Below are 17,459 nucleotides of genomic sequence, written 5' to 3'. Positions count from 1 at the left end.
TCAAGATATTAATTTCCCTCACATATAACTATTCACCCCCTTAGTTTTAATACTTTGTAGAGCCACCTTTTGCAGCAATTACAGCTGCAAGTCTCTTTGGGTATGTCTCTATGAGCTTAGCACTTCTAACCACTGGGATTTTTCCAGGCAAAACTGCTCCAGCTCTGTCAAGTTGGATGGGTTCCGCTAGTGTACAACAGTCTTTAAGTCAGACCACAGATTGTCTATTGGATTGAGGTCTGGGCTTTGACTGGGCCATCCCAACACATTTAAATGTTTCTCCCTAAACCAATTGATACTGCTTAGGGAAAAACAAACAAAACAAACTGAACAAACATAACAGTGTAGCACTTCAGGCAGAGAACGATCCAAAATGCATGACCAGAGACAGGACTGAAAAAAGGACAGGACTATAGAAATTTTTTTTAGATCTTTACTCTTTTGTTTATCAATTTTGACATAGACATTTACCCTTCTACTAACATGCATTGTACCTGGATTTTTTCCAACAGCACATTGTTTTTGTATATTTTAAAAAAATATTAGAAAAGCACTACTCACATATGTTCAAATGCATGTAACCTTTATAGCAATATCTGAAAACTACACAAGTAAATTAGTGGCTAGTAGAACACAATTTGAGTCTAAAATTATGATCTCAAATATAGCTTGTCTTCAACATATGACTGGTTGGCCAGCTCTTTGACTACGTTTTCGATGTGGAAGAATCCAGACTGTCTTTGTTTTTGCACTTTATTCATTCAGACATACAGACTGATAAAACAAAGACTGTAGAATATTATTGAATGTGATCACAGAGCTTATTGGTAACAAGCAAACCAGACAGTTAACCTCAGTAGTCTTCTTGGCAGTGAACTTCATTATCAACAAGTGGATTAAAATATCAGTAAATATATTATCATTCCAGACAGCGAGGCATGTTTTATCATACAAAAAACTGTCATGAATTCAGAAGCATCTAGAGAAACACATTATTTATACATTCATTTTATTGCAAGGTTTTCTGAAAGCAAGCATATTATTTATCTTTTTTTTTATCATTTGCATAGTTTAAGCACTTTCCCCCAAAGTAGCAATGATTACATATGATATTAGGGTATATTATGACTGAAATTTAAAATATTATATACACTGACCATTGTATCCTATATAATGTATGTATTCTTTATGGTCATCATCCACAGATGCTACATCTAGTATCAAATATTGGACACCACTTTTTTGGCTGTCATTCTTCAGCACATCAAACTCCAATTAATCCAAAAATATCTATAATCTGCTTCAAGCAATTCTCAAGCACATTAAAATAAAAACAAAGTCTTGTTTGTGAAAAATGCTAAGTATTGCATTACTGAGTGTAAAAACTGAAGCTGTCCCCTTGTCATTGAATATCCATGCACCTAAAAAAATATGTACTGCCTCTTTGAATGTATTCTCTTTCTTAAAAAAAATTAAAACAAGAAAAAATAGAAGTATTCTCTTAAAACCGTGGTTTGTTTTTGCGTAGTGAGAGCCATTCACTGCTTTCAGAATAAAATTCCCTTTTCTTCATTTCCTGTAGCATATTGTCTCTGAATCTAAGTATAGACATACTATGAATACACTTGAACATTGATGTGTAAGGGCAAAACAAACAAAACACTGAACATACATATAACAAAGGGGATATGTATGTGTGTGTGTGTGTGTGTGTGTGTGTGTGTGTGTGGTTACAGAGATCAAATCTGGAATGATGCCTCATCTTTGCAAATGGGGAACAAGACCTATCCCACATGATGGTTCTCTTATTACTTTGGACCAAGTCTCAAACACATTCTGAATTTCTAGTGGTTTTTTAATAATACAGATTGTGGTGATTTTCTAAGTAACATTTGCAAATGGCACTCACAAGTCCACACTCACAAGCATCCACATATCCAAAATCACTTAAAATACATAAAGCATAAAAATAAGTTCCAATGTGCCAACTATGGAGTCAAAACAAATAAAATGTACTATAATGAAATAACACTGAATGCCACCAAAAGTCTTGCTATGAAGCAAGTAAAAGTAGTTGTATTTTAATTTCCTTTTTTATTATTTCACAATTTTGATTTATGTAGTTAAGTTAAATAATTAAATGTGTATGCAAACATGAAACATTATTTAATCATGTGTGCTCTACAAAATCTGGTGTTTAATGATCATTTTAGAGCTTGACTTGCTGCAAATATGTGGAGAAATTTTTGAAAATTTCAAACCTTGGTACTGTTAATCATTGCATTTAAGCAAGATTCACTTGAACTTTTCTCTAAGTAATGTCAATAAGTCATGTTGTATATATGTCTATTCATCACGACATGTAAAATGCAGACAGGTTTCAAACATATGGCACTGTATGATTTGATGAAATATTGCATGACAGTATATTCCAGAATAGAGTTCCTTCTCAAATGACTGTCACTATATAACTCTTTACTTAGACAAATGTTTTTCTAAGGTCACTTCTATTTTCACTTTCCACATACAGCATACCATTTATAGATGGATATCCAACATACTTTACCTATACATGTGTAGACAGTCACTGGGGTAATTTCTTGAGCACTGTGACATGAAGTTCACTGATTTTAATGCTAAATGCAAATGGACATAACCAATTGCAGGAGCTGCACAGTGGTTAGTGGTGCAGTGATCATATCCCTTCAGGATTCAGTTTTGTCTCAGGTTAATTACATTCATATGCAACGCTTCTGGATTAGACAGTTATGTTCCATGTCACATTCTGAATGCCCAATGCAATGTACTGTGCCAAAACTGTTATTTAGAAATTTGAGGTTAGTGTAGAGCAGTGTACAGCGATGGTGTGGAGGTGAAGGTGGTAATGGCTGGAAAGGGGTTTTCCCCCCCAAGTGAAATGTCCCAGATTCTTGTCCTGCTTCCTGTTACAGTAGTCAGTGCTACCATTTTTATTGACCACCATCTTAGTTTGAAAGTTAGAGAGGTCAGAAAAACACTTTGAAGAAACCTAAACATGCTAGGAGCACATGTAGAACCGATACTCAACTGAAAAAGGTAAAGTCTACCAGGAAAAGGCTCCTAGAGTCTTATCATTGACTATTTCTCTCTCTCTTTGAAGGCTTTGTTTTCTCTGACAGATGCTTCCTGACATTTAGAACATGGGACTGTGTCATTGGCTACTGCTACTAATCTCTAGAGTGTATGCAAAAAGATTGAATTGAAATCCCTTGTTTTTGTTGCAGACCCCTGCTTTTGAAGATTTGCCCCAAAGTGAAACATAACCTTGTGGCATTATGTTGAATGTTAATGGTTGCATATGAATATAACTGACAGTAGATAAGGATGATAGAATCGAAATAGTGTAGGAAATGGAGGTCTTTGTGAATCAGGCATCACAGTGAGTTCAGGAGGAGAGTCCTCAGCATTTTACAAAGAATGAGCGATCTCTTTTTTCAGTCAGCTGTTCAAGTGTCAGAATCTTTCAGTATATACCCACAATCTGTCACTGAGCCCCACTCCTCACTCAGCTACAAGCCATTGGTGGTTTTTGAAGATTGATATCAAGAATAGATGACAATTGACACCCTCCTTTTAATGTCCAGAAATATGTTAATTTCCTCTCTGTTGTGAGATTCTTGTCTACCACTCAACCTCTGTGATGTTCATCTATGTCATCCCAAACTCCTTCTCTTGATTTATCTCTGCAGCTTTTTTCCTTGTTCATTGTCAGTGTGGGCCTCTCATATGCAGTGTTCTAATGTGAACTAAACAACATCAAACCTCAGTTCACTCACAGTTTTTCAATATGTGTCAAACTTTTCATCATCAGTGTAGTTCATCAGTAATGTCTACTTTGTAGAATATATCCTGAGCTAAATTATATAGAAATATTACACAAGTTGAAGCTGGTAAGAGATCTGAAGCCTTTCTTTGTGCCCCAGGACACTCATAGTGGGAGGCTGTGAGCTGAATGAGTTGGAGTTTAGTGGGGTGAGCTTAGAAGTATATATAGTTTCCACTTTGTTGTTAAATTTGGTTTTTTCTTAGAAACCTCCTTTGACAGCTTTCCGTGCTTTCGTTGTATCAGTTTAGGTGCTAAAAAAATAAAAGTAATTTGCTTGGGGCTATCTTCATTAATCCAATCCAGTGAATTATTAGAAAGATGCTCCATCAAACTTGACAGCAGCCAAGGCTTGAGCTATAGACAAAAATGTGCAAAGAAAGACAGGGTAAGACAGATACCAATACCATTTCAGATTACATGTGTGTCACTGGGTACTGAATATTGCTTACTACTGGTAAACAAATGACATTCCAACTTTCCAAAATTCTGTTGTAACTACTGCAAGAAAAGGTTTTGTGGAAAAATTCTGTCAAATATGAACATTTTACAAATGTTACAAGGATGAGGGTGAAATGGAGCACCTGGCCCAAATGCTGGGTCATCAACAGCTTCAACTTATAAATATGAGGACTCATTGATCACACATAATGTATGACATCATAAATCTCAGTTGAAATCAAAAGAGTTATGTGCTTGAGCAGTTCTAGACAGTGTCATGAACAGGGGGTCTAAACAACATGGGGGAACAAGGACGTGGACGTGGTGAACGGAGACTCACCTCATAAGACTCACACCTTCATGATGTGGGCAGAGTTGGGGAAGTCAGCAGAGGAAGGGGGAGGGGCCAGGCTGGTCGGGGAGGTGGGGAGGCTGGGAGCGCACGCAGCTGGAATGGAGGAATGGAGGAAGGTGGGAGGAGTGAAAAGAGGAAAACGGAAAGCAAAACAAGGAGTGAGCCAATCAAAGGGAGAAGTATGTTGAGCTAAGTGAAAAGGAAAGGAGTCCTAGCAGATATCTGTGGACTTTTAGGGTAAAGAAAACTGTTAAATGTGGTCCCCCTGCACAGCAAAATTGCCAGTGTTAAGTCAGCTTGAGTGTTAATTTATAATTTAAATTAAATTAAATTATGGGTAATAGATTGAAAATAAAGCTGCAATGCTGTGAGTGATGGCAAGTCATATCAACTTGTATTGCAAGCCTTGTGAGGCTGAGACACATAACAGTTGATGAACAGCACATAACTCAAAGAACAGCTAAGGCTGCAGGGGATGTCATGGGTTTTGTAGGTATTTGGTATAAGGCAAATTTAGACCTGCTTATGGTGCCAGGTGAAAAGTCAGGCCTCAAAAAAGCCATTAGGTTTCACTGCGGACTATAAATATTTATTTAAAGTAAATCACAAAAGTCACAGGAATTCATTCTCTGGGGATATTAAATGCCAATTCTAAATTTCGTGGCAGGCATTTGCCAAACTATTTCAGTGTGTGTCAGTCATTTTATATGTAACCTAACCTTATTCTTGTAACCTTTAGCTCTCTGTCTAAGGACTGCTGAGGACTTGGAATGGACACTTTCAGGGAGTAGTTTTGTTCACTTTGCTTAGTCCACAAGTTTAATACATTTAAATATCACCACCGGTCACATCTACCTCCTACATTGATTATATATTTGTTACAGAATTGTTGTTGCTTATGACATATACAGCATAGTGTGTACTTTTTTGCAAAACACAAAGGCATGTGAGAGCAAAACAAAAAAAATACAGTGGTTTAGCTGAGCATGGAGTCATGCATTAAAATGGATGACATTATGACTTCAAGATGTATGAAGTAAAATATAGAGAATATATAACTGCTCTGATGTAGATACATCATAATATATGTTATATAAAGTTGTTTTTGTTGCAGAGTATGAAAGCAACTTTTTTAAAATGTGGGAGGAAGAAAATCAATACCATATTAAAGCTATACAGCTATAAAGCTGTTTTCTTCTTCTTGACTTTTATTTTTATAGTTTTGGCCAACATTTCTCTGCTACACCACTGTTGTCCAGTGCAGTGATGTAGCGAACTGGTGTGTTTTATAAGTTTTTGAACAGGAATTTTTGGTCTACGGCACACACGAATAAAGTAAACCAGGTTCTGCTGCTCTAACACATTCTAAGTTTATGTGGCCAGAGACTAGTGGCAAACTTTTTGACTTTAATGTTCGGATTCTTGTTTATTTTGCAATATCAGTGAATACTGGTGGCAAAAAAAAGCGTAGTTTAACCCTTGCGCACTGTTCGAAAACACTACCCTTTCGTTATGTTCGGGATGAAAACATCCATTAAAATAAACTTTTTTTGCATAAATCTGTTAATCAACTTCAGTTCTGATCAAAACTACTGTCAAAACCAGGAGGTTTTAATTTTAAAGGACTAAAACGCTCACAGAACTGGTACTCAGTGCAGGCAGGGTTTTATTAAAGAAACAAACACAGGACACTTAAACTGAGGACTCGGGAAAACAGGAACACTAACCAGACAAGATAAACGCAGGACTCGGAAACTGACACATGAACACAGAACTCGAAGGAACAGAAAGCACCAGCACACAGAACTCAGACTACACAGAGCTCGGCGGTGCCGCAGCACGCACAGAGCTCGGCGGTGTTGAAGCACGCACACAGACTTGGGGGTGCTGAAGCACCTACACGGAATACAGTCTGGTCACTCACACTCTGGGGAAAACAGACTCAGGACACAGAATACGGTCTGGGCACATACTCACGGGGCACAGACTCAGGAACACAGAACACAGGGAACTAGGAACACGGTCTGGTCACACACAGACTCAGGAACACAGAACACAGGGAACTAGGAATACAGTCTGGTCACTCACTCTCTCGGGGACTCAGACTCAGACGGGGAACACAGAAACGGTCTGGTCACGCATGCTCACAGGGACACAGACTCACATGGGGAACACAGAAACGGTCTGTGTTCGAAGCTTCGAACGTCATCACTGTTTCACTTCGTGCTTCATTGCTTCAAAATGTTTCAAAGCTTTTCATTGGCTCATAGTCTTTCAGTGTGTGTCATTGGCTCATGGCGTTTCAATGCATTCTGAGGCAATGACAGCTTGACAGGTTTGACAGATTTGAGTGGTTTGGTGCCATACCAGCTATGTAAGATGCATCATTCTGCTTCAGGATTTGGAGAGTGAGAGTATTTTGGCAAGTTTCACAGCGAGTCCCACCAATAAGCGACGTTCTAAAGTTTGGGATCATTTTAATTTCAAGAGGTCTGAACTTTTATTGCTGTCATGGGATTGAAACAGTGCCAGTGCTTCAGTCGTGCTCTTTAGAGGTTGCTATTGCTTCAGTTGTCCACCAGATGTCACCGTCACTGAAGTCTTGAAGCTTTGAATCTTTTTCGGCACAATTGTCAGGAAAGCCTCAGTGCTTCATGAGGCTTCATTTGCCCATCACTAGACTGGTCACACACTCACGGGGACACAGACTCACACGGGGAACACAGAACTACACACTCAGAACTGCCTGGGTCACACACGCACTGGGGACACAGCAGGCAGACAGGATATACAGACACAAACTCAGGGGGAGACAAACAAAGGAGAGAACTTTGGCAGGGTTGTAACAAAGGCTCGGTAGCTAACTAACTGAAAACGATGAACGACAGACAACCTGGCGAGGAACAAAGGGAAAAGGAGGGGTATATAACTAAGGGAAAAAACAAGACACAGGTGAAAACAATCAAAATTAAACCAAGGTAAAACAAACAGACAGCATGGATCCTGCACAGTCTTACAAAATAAAAGTCCATGGCAGGATCCTGACAACTACTAAATGTTTAAAAAAAAATTTCCAGGATTTTAAAATCCTGGGAATTTTTCTTTTTTTTTATATTTTGTAGCTTCAATCAGAACTGAAGTTGATTAACAAATTTAAGCAAAAAAAGTTGAAAAAATATTTATCCGATAAATTTTTTACAGCAGTTTATTTAGTGGATGTTTTCATCCCAAACATAACAAAAGGGTAGTGAATTTTCCCACAGTGTATTATTGACCTATGGAAAATTTCTAAATCATATTTCCAAAATGTATATCAGATTAAGGTTTGTCACCAAAAATAATTCCATTTGCTTAAAAACAGTGAAGTTATGGCCAAATTAAGAGTGAAAAATGACCCTTGGTGGATGAAAACATCCCAAACACTACATGAGGTATTATACCACTAGTTACTTTGTCAGGAATACAATAGAAGAGCAATCGTTAGTATAACCAAACACTTTGTTATAATGTCAGCCATTCTTTTCCTGCAAATGTATCCTGGCAGGTTTATCTGCATCAAATATGCATCTTTTAAATGATATGAGAATCTACACAGACTTTCACTTGTGAACTGTGTGACTCGTATGTATGTGCACAAATGTGCATGTGATAACATTGGGCATAAATACTGTAGCTTGTCCTTGTGCAATTATGTTGAGCAGTTACTTTAAAAGTATTAGTGACACTGGAATAGTTTTCGTAGAAGCCATGTAGACAGAGCTCTCACCGGAGAGAATGCGGCTGCGACGAGAGGCCTCAGCGGCCAGAGCACAGGAGATCTCAATACGCTTCTCCTGCTCCTGCAACTGCTGCTGGGAACTGACTGGAGCTCCACCCTCCACTGGGCCATCCAGAAGAGGAACCATGTTCTGCAAACTGACAAGTAGATGGGTAGATGAAAGAAGATGCAAAGATGATGAAAAAAAAGTACAGTGGTTGTTTTGTTAGTCTGTTTATGCTATATTTTACAAATATAATACATCATGGATATATATGAAAATGTTGCAATCTATACATTATTGTTATTATTATTGTTGTTCATACTGTAACTGAACCAAAAGGCATGGGTTTATAATGTGTATAAACCCACTTTGATTTGGCAATGAGGGTCTTAATCCGCTCCAGTTTCTTCTGCTTCTCCCTCTGCTCCTCAGGGCTCAGAGGATTGTTATCCTCCACATCCACATAGCGCTCTGGGATCAAAACCTTGTCAGGAGCCATCAGCTAGAAGAAACATGTGGAATACAAATGATCATAGATCTATACGCATTCAGTATATCTATACACACTTAGTATAGAATGTACACAAATACGTGAATAAACAAATATATTGAGATATGCCTTTCAAAAGCAATAGACAGAAAACCAGAATGGCTTATTATTATTGTTATTATGAAGATAATTGCTTTATGTGTGCTTTTATGAATGGACACATAAAGCAATTTGTTTAGTTTTTGTCATTGATTCATTTGCATTATTTTTGTAACTGTAGCACATATACATTGAAAGCGACAAAAGGAATGAGAGACTGATGGATCAGCTGACTGAGCTCACCTCTTTGCTGATGTCTAGGTCATAGGGCTCTGGTTCAACCTGTAACTGCCTCAGCCGAGCAATTTCTTCCCGTGGTGACTCTTGCCCCTGACCCCGAACTGCTGCCTCTAAGTCTTTAATGTCTATCTCGTGAGCTGTCAGCCGCCTGCGAACCTGTCCACACACACACACAAATACACATATAAATACAAGTACACAGAAATCATCCACCATTTCAAGGATGGCAGATTTTTAAAAACCTTTGGTAGGCTCTGTTTCTACACTCCATTTAAACTGTTCAACTCTCCTGCACTGCAGTTCTTGTTACTGATAGGTCTACTGCTGATCTGTTCCCTTAAGCTGTCACTAGCTGCAGTTTTTCCACTTTTATGTTGTACAATGTGGGAGGTTAATACTAGACATATAACACAAGATATTATCTAAATTTCCATCAATTATTTTCCCAAAAATATCTGTATTACTGTCATTAGACTTTCATCAGAGGTTTTGGTGAATTATACTTTAAATCACTTATACTGTAATTTATTGTTTTTATATACACAAACAAATCCATGCACAATCTACCTCACGGTTGTATCCTTTACAGCACAACTAGTAAAAAGTGGTGATCTAACCTACCCACCTGCAGATACTAGTTTAAAGAAGTATATAGTGTGCCTGACTGAAAACAGTTTACTTGTCCACAATCAGACCATTTAAATGATGAAGCTTCCCAATAGCTATCATCGTAAAGATGATTAGCTGGATGTATAAATACATGATTAGGTTCTATTTTACTGGCCCACTGTGTGAAAGTGACAAGGATCATCACATAGCTGATCATACCACTTTGTAGTTGGCTGGAGACTGGCCACCTGAGAGATTTAGACTCCGCCTCTTGTCCCTCACAGAGCTGCTCTGGTTGCGGCGGATTCGCTCATTTTGCTCCTCCACGGTCATTTTGGATTTCACCTCTGCAGCAAACACAGCACTTTTTGGGCGTTCCTGCAACAGTGATGTGGCAAAGAACCATATACTTTAGTGCTAGCCTATTGGAAACTTAGTGGTACTAGTTCACTGTTTAGCTACAAAGACAGAAAGATGGACTGAAAGGCGAGGCGCTTCACACCCTATCTTAATGACAGATGCAATTTTGTGTAACATGGCAGCTTTGCATCCAAGCAAATCAACATCCTGTGGAGTTTCCCAAGGTTCACTCCCTTGGCTTTTATGTAGTCATCAGGTATTGTAATTCTACTCAGAATTGTACAATTTTCTATATATTATAGAGCACAAGTCCTTGCTAGATCACAGGGTTCCTGGTTAAATAGATTGATGTTGACACCGTGATTTCTTCGAATGCTTCATATCTGTGTATTCTGTTTACAGAGACATTTGGCTATTATTTACACATAATTTAAGTTGACTTACCCTCGAGATTCCATTAGAAAGTCTGCCATTATGCCGGGACACTCCAACAGAGTTGATATGTGATTCATCAGCAGGGGACTTGGTTCTAGGAGGTACAATGCCAACTGGCAAGGGATAAGTTCAGATAAAAGAGATTAGAGATAAATTTAGAACCATGCAAAGGGATCTGAATTTTTAAAATGGGCTCTATTTTCCTGAAATAGGGCACACACAAATGTAAGCAAAATCCCCAGGTGTAAACAGATCAGCTCCATTGTTAGTGGGAGGAAGACAGAAACAGTGGATGGAGTCAAGGTGGGCTTCAGTAGTGACCAATCACATCAGCTCCTCTTGTCCCCTTTAGAAATCTGCAACGAAGGATGGGAGGCTAAGCCTCCCATGCCTTGGGTTAACAGTGACAGTTAACCTTTTGGCGCTGAAAACAAGAAGAACACTTTGGCACTGAAAAAACTTACATCAACAAAAACTTGAGGTTATGGCTATAACCCCGGTTCTCTGATTAGCATGCGTGAGTGTCTCACTATGGGAACGCTTCCAGCGTGACCTCATCAGAAGCTTCATTACCACTATGCCAGCCTAGGGGCTGGCACTAGTGATGTCAGGAGGGGTGGGGACCCTCCCCCTATATAATAGGCTGACATAACGTCAGTCGTCATTCAAACAAGCTCACCTCTTCCTCGCTTCCATCGCAAGGAGGGTGGTCTGGTGAGACACTCACGCATGCTAATCAGAGAACCGGGGTTATAGCCATAACCTCAAGTTCTCTTTCATAGCATTTGTGTCTTTGTGCCTGTAAGAAAGACAACTGTCCCTAGTGGTACATCACATGGAGGGGGCTGCACTCTGTGAAGAGAGTGTGCTAGGGTAGGAGCTGTAACATCCAATTTATAAAACCATGCAAAGGTGTGGGGCGAAGCCCAACATGCAGCACACAGTTCCTGAATAGAGACTCCTTTAAAAAGAGCCCAGGAGGTCGCCAGACCCCTGGTGGAGTGAGCCCGTAGACCAGGGGGAGGCTGGAGACCTTTGCTAGTGTAAGCTAGAGCTATAGCACCCACAATCCAGTAGGAAAGACAGGCTTCCCCACATGTGGCTTTGCCCAGGACACAAACAACTGATCACTTCGCCTGAAACCCAGAGTCCTGTCCATATAGATCCGCAGGGCACGGACTGGACACAGAGAATGCAGACGCTGGTGCTCCTCCGAGGAGAAAGGCGGTGGATGGAAGGCCACCAAATCTATTGGAGAGCATGACCCCACAACCTTAGGGACAAAGCCTGGGTTAGGTCGCATGCTGGATACACTCCTGATGCACAGACAACGCGTGAATTTCACTCACGCGCTTGGCTGAAACCAGAGCCAATAGCAGGGCTGTCTTTAAAGACAGCACCTTTAGTTCCACCTGACCCAAGGGTTCAAAAGGTGGACATGAAAGAGCCTCTAATACCGTGGGAAGGTCCCAAAGCGGGGTTAGAGGCCTAGACACTGGCAACTTATGACATGCACCCCTCATGAACTGGCACACTAGAGGATGTTCGCCTACTGTCTTACCAGCAAACCCAACATGGCAGGCAGAAATTATGGCCAGGTACACCTTAATGGTTGAGAAGGATTTTCCTTTCTCAATCAGATTCTGCAGAAATGATAGGACAATTGCCACAGAACACTGAAAGGGACTGGCCCGTGATTCCGAGCACCAGCTCTCAAACACCTGCCACTTAAGCCCGTACAACGTCCTAGTTGAAGAGGCTCTAGCACACTGCATAGTTTCAATTACGCTGCTAGGGAGTCCCACCGTGTCCAGGTTGAGCCGCTCACAGGCCAGGCCAATAGAGCTAGCCTTCCTGGGTGGGGGTGAAACACTTCCCCCTGCGCCTGGGATAAAAGGTCCCTGCATAATGGCAGTAGCGAAGGAGGGCCCACCAGCAGCTGAAAAATCTCTGCCATCCAGTGTTTCCCTGGCCAATACGGTGCCACAAGGATCATGGATAGACCCTTCTCCCTTACTCTGGCCAGAGTTGGGGGGATGAGAGCTAAAGGGGGAAATACATAGAGGAGTGTGAACGGCCACTCGTGAGCCAGAGCATCCACTCCCAGTGGGGCCCTCTGATCATGCTGGGAGAAGAACAGAGGACACTGGGCATTCTCCCTTGACGCACAGACATCCACTGTTGCCCGTCTGAACTGCTGCCAAATCTGCTCCACCACTCCTGGATGGAGCTTCCAGTCTGCATAGAGTGGGTTTCCCCTGGACAGCAGGTCTGCCCCGTAGTTCAGTACAACTGGCACACGAGTAGGTCTCAGTGACTTTAAGTGTACACTGCTCCAGACTATCAGTCTGTGTGCTAGTGTGTGCAACCTTGGGGATCTCAGCCCCCCTTGTCTGTTGAAATAGGCCACCACAGTGGAGTTGTCCGTTCTCACTAAAATGTGATGACTTCGCAGCCAGGAAAGAAAATGTCTCAGAGCTAGGTGGACAGCCATCAGCTCCAGACAGTTTATGTGGATTTGGCTCATATGAGGGCCCCACCTCCCATTCACTGTCCTCCCTTCGTGCGTGGCACCCCAGCCTACAAGAGAGGCATCTGTAGAGATCACCTTCCTGGTTAAGATGGAACCCATGGATACGCCCTGGGTCAGAAAACCCTGGCGCCCTCCATTGACGCAGAGCTAGTGAGCAGTCTGCCGAAACTCTCACCCGGTGGTGACCCTCGTGGAGGGGATCCAGACCCAGGGAGGCCAGCCAGTGTTGGGCGCCCCTCATGTACAGGCGACCCAGTGGTATTACTACCACCGAGGATGCCATCAAGCCCAACAGCATTTGGCACTGTCTGCGTGTGACCATGTTGCCCCTGCGAAACAGTGCCAGGCTGGCATACATGGCCTCTACTCTTTCCGATGACAGGAAAACTCTGGCTTGAAGGGAATCCAACGTTAGCCCTATGAAGGTGATGCGCTGAGCAGGTGACATCACACTCTTTTCTATATTCAGCTTGAAACCCAGGCTCACTAGATGTTTTACAAGAACATCTGTGTGACGGGCCACTTCTTTGCAGGTGCGGGCCGCGACTAGCCAGTCGTCGATGTACGTGGCTACTCAAATACCCCTCTCCCTGAGCGGGGCTACTGCTGCCTCGGTGCATTTCACAAATACCCTCGGGCTCAGAGACAGCCCAAAAGGCAGCACCACGAACCCGTACGCTGTCCCTTGGAAAGCGAACCGAAGATATTTCCAGTGTGGGGTATACACCGGAATGTGGAAGTAGGCATATTTCAAATCTATTGAAGTGAACCAGTCGCCTGCTCGAAGAAATCGTAGCAGAGAGGCATGAGTCAGCATCCTGAAACTGTATTTCCTTAGATGGTGGTTCAGGACACGGAGGTCCAGAATGGCTCTCATTCCTTTCCCCCCTTTTTTTGGAACCAGGAAATACCTCGAGTATAAACCGCTGCGGGTCTGCTCGGGAGGAACCACTCTTATAGCCCCTTTCTGTCTCAAAGAGGAAATTTCCTCCAAAAGAATGTTTGCGGACTCACCCTGAGCATTGTCGTATTTTATGAAGAATATTTCTGTACTCATGAGTTCTCTGAACACAAAACGCTTTTATTATTCTCCAGCCCCCATTCAACACACACCGTGTCACACCCTAATGTACCCCTCACTTCTCATTGGTTCCTCCTTACACTTAGTCATATATATGTTCCATTATACACGACACCACATCTCCCCCTTTTAGAGAACAAAGGGTAGACTACCTTTGTCTCACCAGACCTTAGAGGATTATTCTGCCTCTTTTGACGAAGGCCTGTTCCTATCTAAATCCTGTAGGAAAGAAAACGTTATAACAATTAACTGTTATTACTCAAATACACTTAAACTATGTCTGAACTATTCTGTACCTCATTCAAGTTTCTTAATGTGCAAAACATCACCATCAACTCGTTCCTATTCACATACATAAAGCAATATCAGACCATCTTTATGTTAGAGCTCCTCTTTCCATTTTTCTCAGTTCACAGATTCAGTCTATCTGGTTTGACTATCGCTCTCCCAGACCTGGTCCTCGGAGTAGCTGTCACACCAGATGCCTTTGAAGCTATTTTCTCAGGTGATACAGAAACTTGTTCAGTGATTGTCTTTGGCCGTTCCTGTTGCTCCAAAGCTGCTCCTTCACTTGTATGAGTGTGTAGAGGTATCAGATGCTGACGATTGCGACGATTGTGGTACGAAGACGTCGCCCCATAAGCAGCTGAGCCGGACTGAAACCACTCTGGAGAGGGGTAGCTCTGTAGGCGAGCAGAGCCAGATAAGGATCGCTAGCCTTTCACTGTCTGTACTGCACGTTCAGCTTCTCCGTTACTTTGTGGAAACTTTGGACTACTGGTAATGTGATTGAACCCATAAGTGGATGCAAAATGAGTGAAATCTTGACCAGAAAACTGTGGTCCATTATCTGACATCAGAACCTCTGGAATCCCATGCCGAGCAAAGATCGACTTCAGATGAACAATGACATCAGTTGACTTAGTAGCTGATAGCTGTGCAATCTCAACATATCTGGAAAAATAGTCAACCACAACCAAGTACATTTTCCCTCCAAGTACAAACATGTCAGTCCCTAATTTTTGCCATGGTCTTTCAGGGCACTCAGATGTCATGAGTGGCTCTTTAGGATTGTGACGCTCTTGAATACATGACCTGCATTTGAGCACCATTTCACTGACCTGCTGACTGAGTCCTGGCCACCACACAGACTGACGAGCACGTTCTTTGCATTTCACCACACCTTGGTGTCCTTCATGCAGCTTCGCCAACACCTCATTCCTCATAGTGGATGGAATCACAAGCCTAGTATCCTTTAGTAGCAATCCATCTTGCACCGTGAGTGTAGCTCGTTCCGGCCAGTAGCCTCTCAGTGCAGGTTCCTGTTTTGCATACACCGGCCATCCATCAGCACACAGTTTCATGACACGAGAGCAGATACTATCAGCCTTCAACTGCTCTTTAATGATTTCCATATATGTATGGCTAACAGGTAAGGTTTCTACCACACAGTCCACATATATGTTAGTGCTTTCCATCAACTCCAGTTCAGCTTTGGACATGTGAGAGTCCACAGGCGAACGTGACAATGTGTCAGCTGTCCAAAGTGACTTTCCTGGTACATGCACAATGTAGTAAGAGTACCGCATGAGTCTCATCCTGAACCGCTGAATTCTCAGAGGTAGAAGATCTAATGCTTGGTCTCCAAACAAGCTGACAAGTGGTTTATGGTCAGTCTCCAAGCAGAAATGTTTTCCTAGGAGGAAATCTCGAAATCTTTCACATGCCCAGTTTAGAGCCAGTCCTTCTTTTTCCACCCTTGCGTAGCGTTGTTCAGTTGGAGTAAGTGAACGTGATGCATAGGCCACAGGCTTCCATTTATCTCCCCACTGTTGCAGAAGAACGGCGCCCAAGCCATATGACGATGCATCCGCAGACACTTTTGTCTGTTTGTTCGGGTCATACATGGCCAGCACCGGAGGAGAAGACAGAGCTCCTTTCAGCGACTTAAACGACCTGGCCTGATCCACATCCCAAACCCAACAGTTTTTCTTAGAGAGGAGATCACGAAGTGGCTTGTCTTTTTCCGCCAACTGAGGGATGAACTTCCCCAGCTGATTCACCATGCCAAGAAAACTCCTCAGTTCACTTACATTAGTGGGCTCTTTTATGGCTTTGATGGCCTCTGTCTTTCTTGGGTCAGGTCGTATGCCTGAGTCAGAAATGATGTGACCCAAAAGGACCACCTCACTCTTGGAAAGTTCACACTTATCCACATTTAGGGTGATTCCCGCTTTTTCCAGTCTTTGCAGCACTGCATGGAGTCGAGTGTCATGTTCTAATTGATCCTGCCCCCACACCAGTACATCATCTATGTGGCAAACCACGCCTTCCAGCCCTTCTGTAACTTCCGCCATCATGCATTGAAAGTGTTCCGGCGCTGAGGCAATGCCAAACGGAAGACGGTTGAAGTGGAACCGCCCAAAGGGGGTAATGAATGTGGTAAACTTTGCTGAATCCTCGGTGAGGGGTATCTGCCAAAACCCCATGTTGGCGTCCAGTTTACTGAACATTTTAGCACCAGCAAGTGTTCCAAGACTCTGTTCTACTGATGGCAGAATGTATTTTTCACGGCACACATACTTGTTCAAGCCAGTTAGGTCCACACACAAACGTACTTTTTTGCTGTCCTTCTTGGGCACCACTACCATGCCTGCGCACCAGTCAGTAGGCTCTTCCACACGAGTGATTACACCCAAGCTTTCCATGCGCTGAAGCTCCTCTTTGACTTTCCCCATCAATGGTAGGGGAATCCTCCTCGGGGTCTTCAACGAGAAGGGCACAGCATTAGGTTTAAGCTTAATACAATAAGGTTGTCGAACCTCACCTAGGCTGCTACATAGTTTGGGGTAGCTTGACATTAGAGTCTCCATGTCGATAGTGTCAACACGAGCTAACAGACCAAGAGCTACAATAGCTGGCAGTCCGAGCAAAGGCATAGTCAGGTTTTTGACCACATACACCTTCTCTGTAATCTGTTTTTCTCCTTTTCTCAGCTGAAGTCTAACAAACCCTGTCACTTCCAGTGGAATTCTCCCTGGACCCAATAGAGGTCTCTCTGCCTTCTGAAGCACCGGCGACTGCGCATTGTGAAAAATGTTGGCAAACTCCTTCTGTGAAACTACAGTGACATCTGCTCCAGTGTCCAGCTTGAATGTGATATTTTTATCCATCATTCTGATTTCCACAGTCC

The 17,459-nt window shown here is 42.3% G+C and overlaps 1 protein-coding gene across 13 annotated transcripts in view; it reads right to left on the bottom strand.

Annotated features, from left to right (window-relative positions):
• Positions 1 to 513: 513 nt before the first annotated feature.
• Positions 514 to 17,459, bottom strand: part of plekha6 (pleckstrin homology domain containing, family A member 6) — a 103,129-nt gene continuing 86,183 nt past the window's right edge. For all 13 annotated transcript variants that reach the window (XM_026306060.1, XM_026306058.1, XM_026306059.1 and 10 more), the window contains 7 exons: positions 10,662 to 10,765; positions 10,077 to 10,235; positions 9,252 to 9,404; positions 8,788 to 8,921; positions 8,425 to 8,573; positions 4,644 to 4,751; positions 514 to 4,219 (listed from right to left, as the gene is read on the bottom strand). In XM_026306060.1, the coding sequence (XP_026161845.1) occupies positions 4,654 to 4,751; positions 8,425 to 8,573; positions 8,788 to 8,921; positions 9,252 to 9,404; positions 10,077 to 10,235; positions 10,662 to 10,765 (797 nt within the window). In that variant the 3' untranslated portion in view covers positions 514 to 4,219; positions 4,644 to 4,653. The remainder of the gene's footprint in view (positions 4,220 to 4,643; positions 4,752 to 8,424; positions 8,574 to 8,787; positions 8,922 to 9,251; positions 9,405 to 10,076; positions 10,236 to 10,661; positions 10,766 to 17,459) is intronic.

The sequence above is a fragment of the Mastacembelus armatus genome, chromosome 5 (assembly GCF_900324485.2).
Source record: "Mastacembelus armatus chromosome 5, fMasArm1.2, whole genome shotgun sequence".
Classification (NCBI taxonomy): domain Eukaryota; kingdom Metazoa; phylum Chordata; class Actinopteri; order Synbranchiformes; family Mastacembelidae; genus Mastacembelus; species Mastacembelus armatus.
Note: the sequence above shows the minus strand (reverse complement) of the source record. Positions and strands in the feature narration are given on the sequence as shown.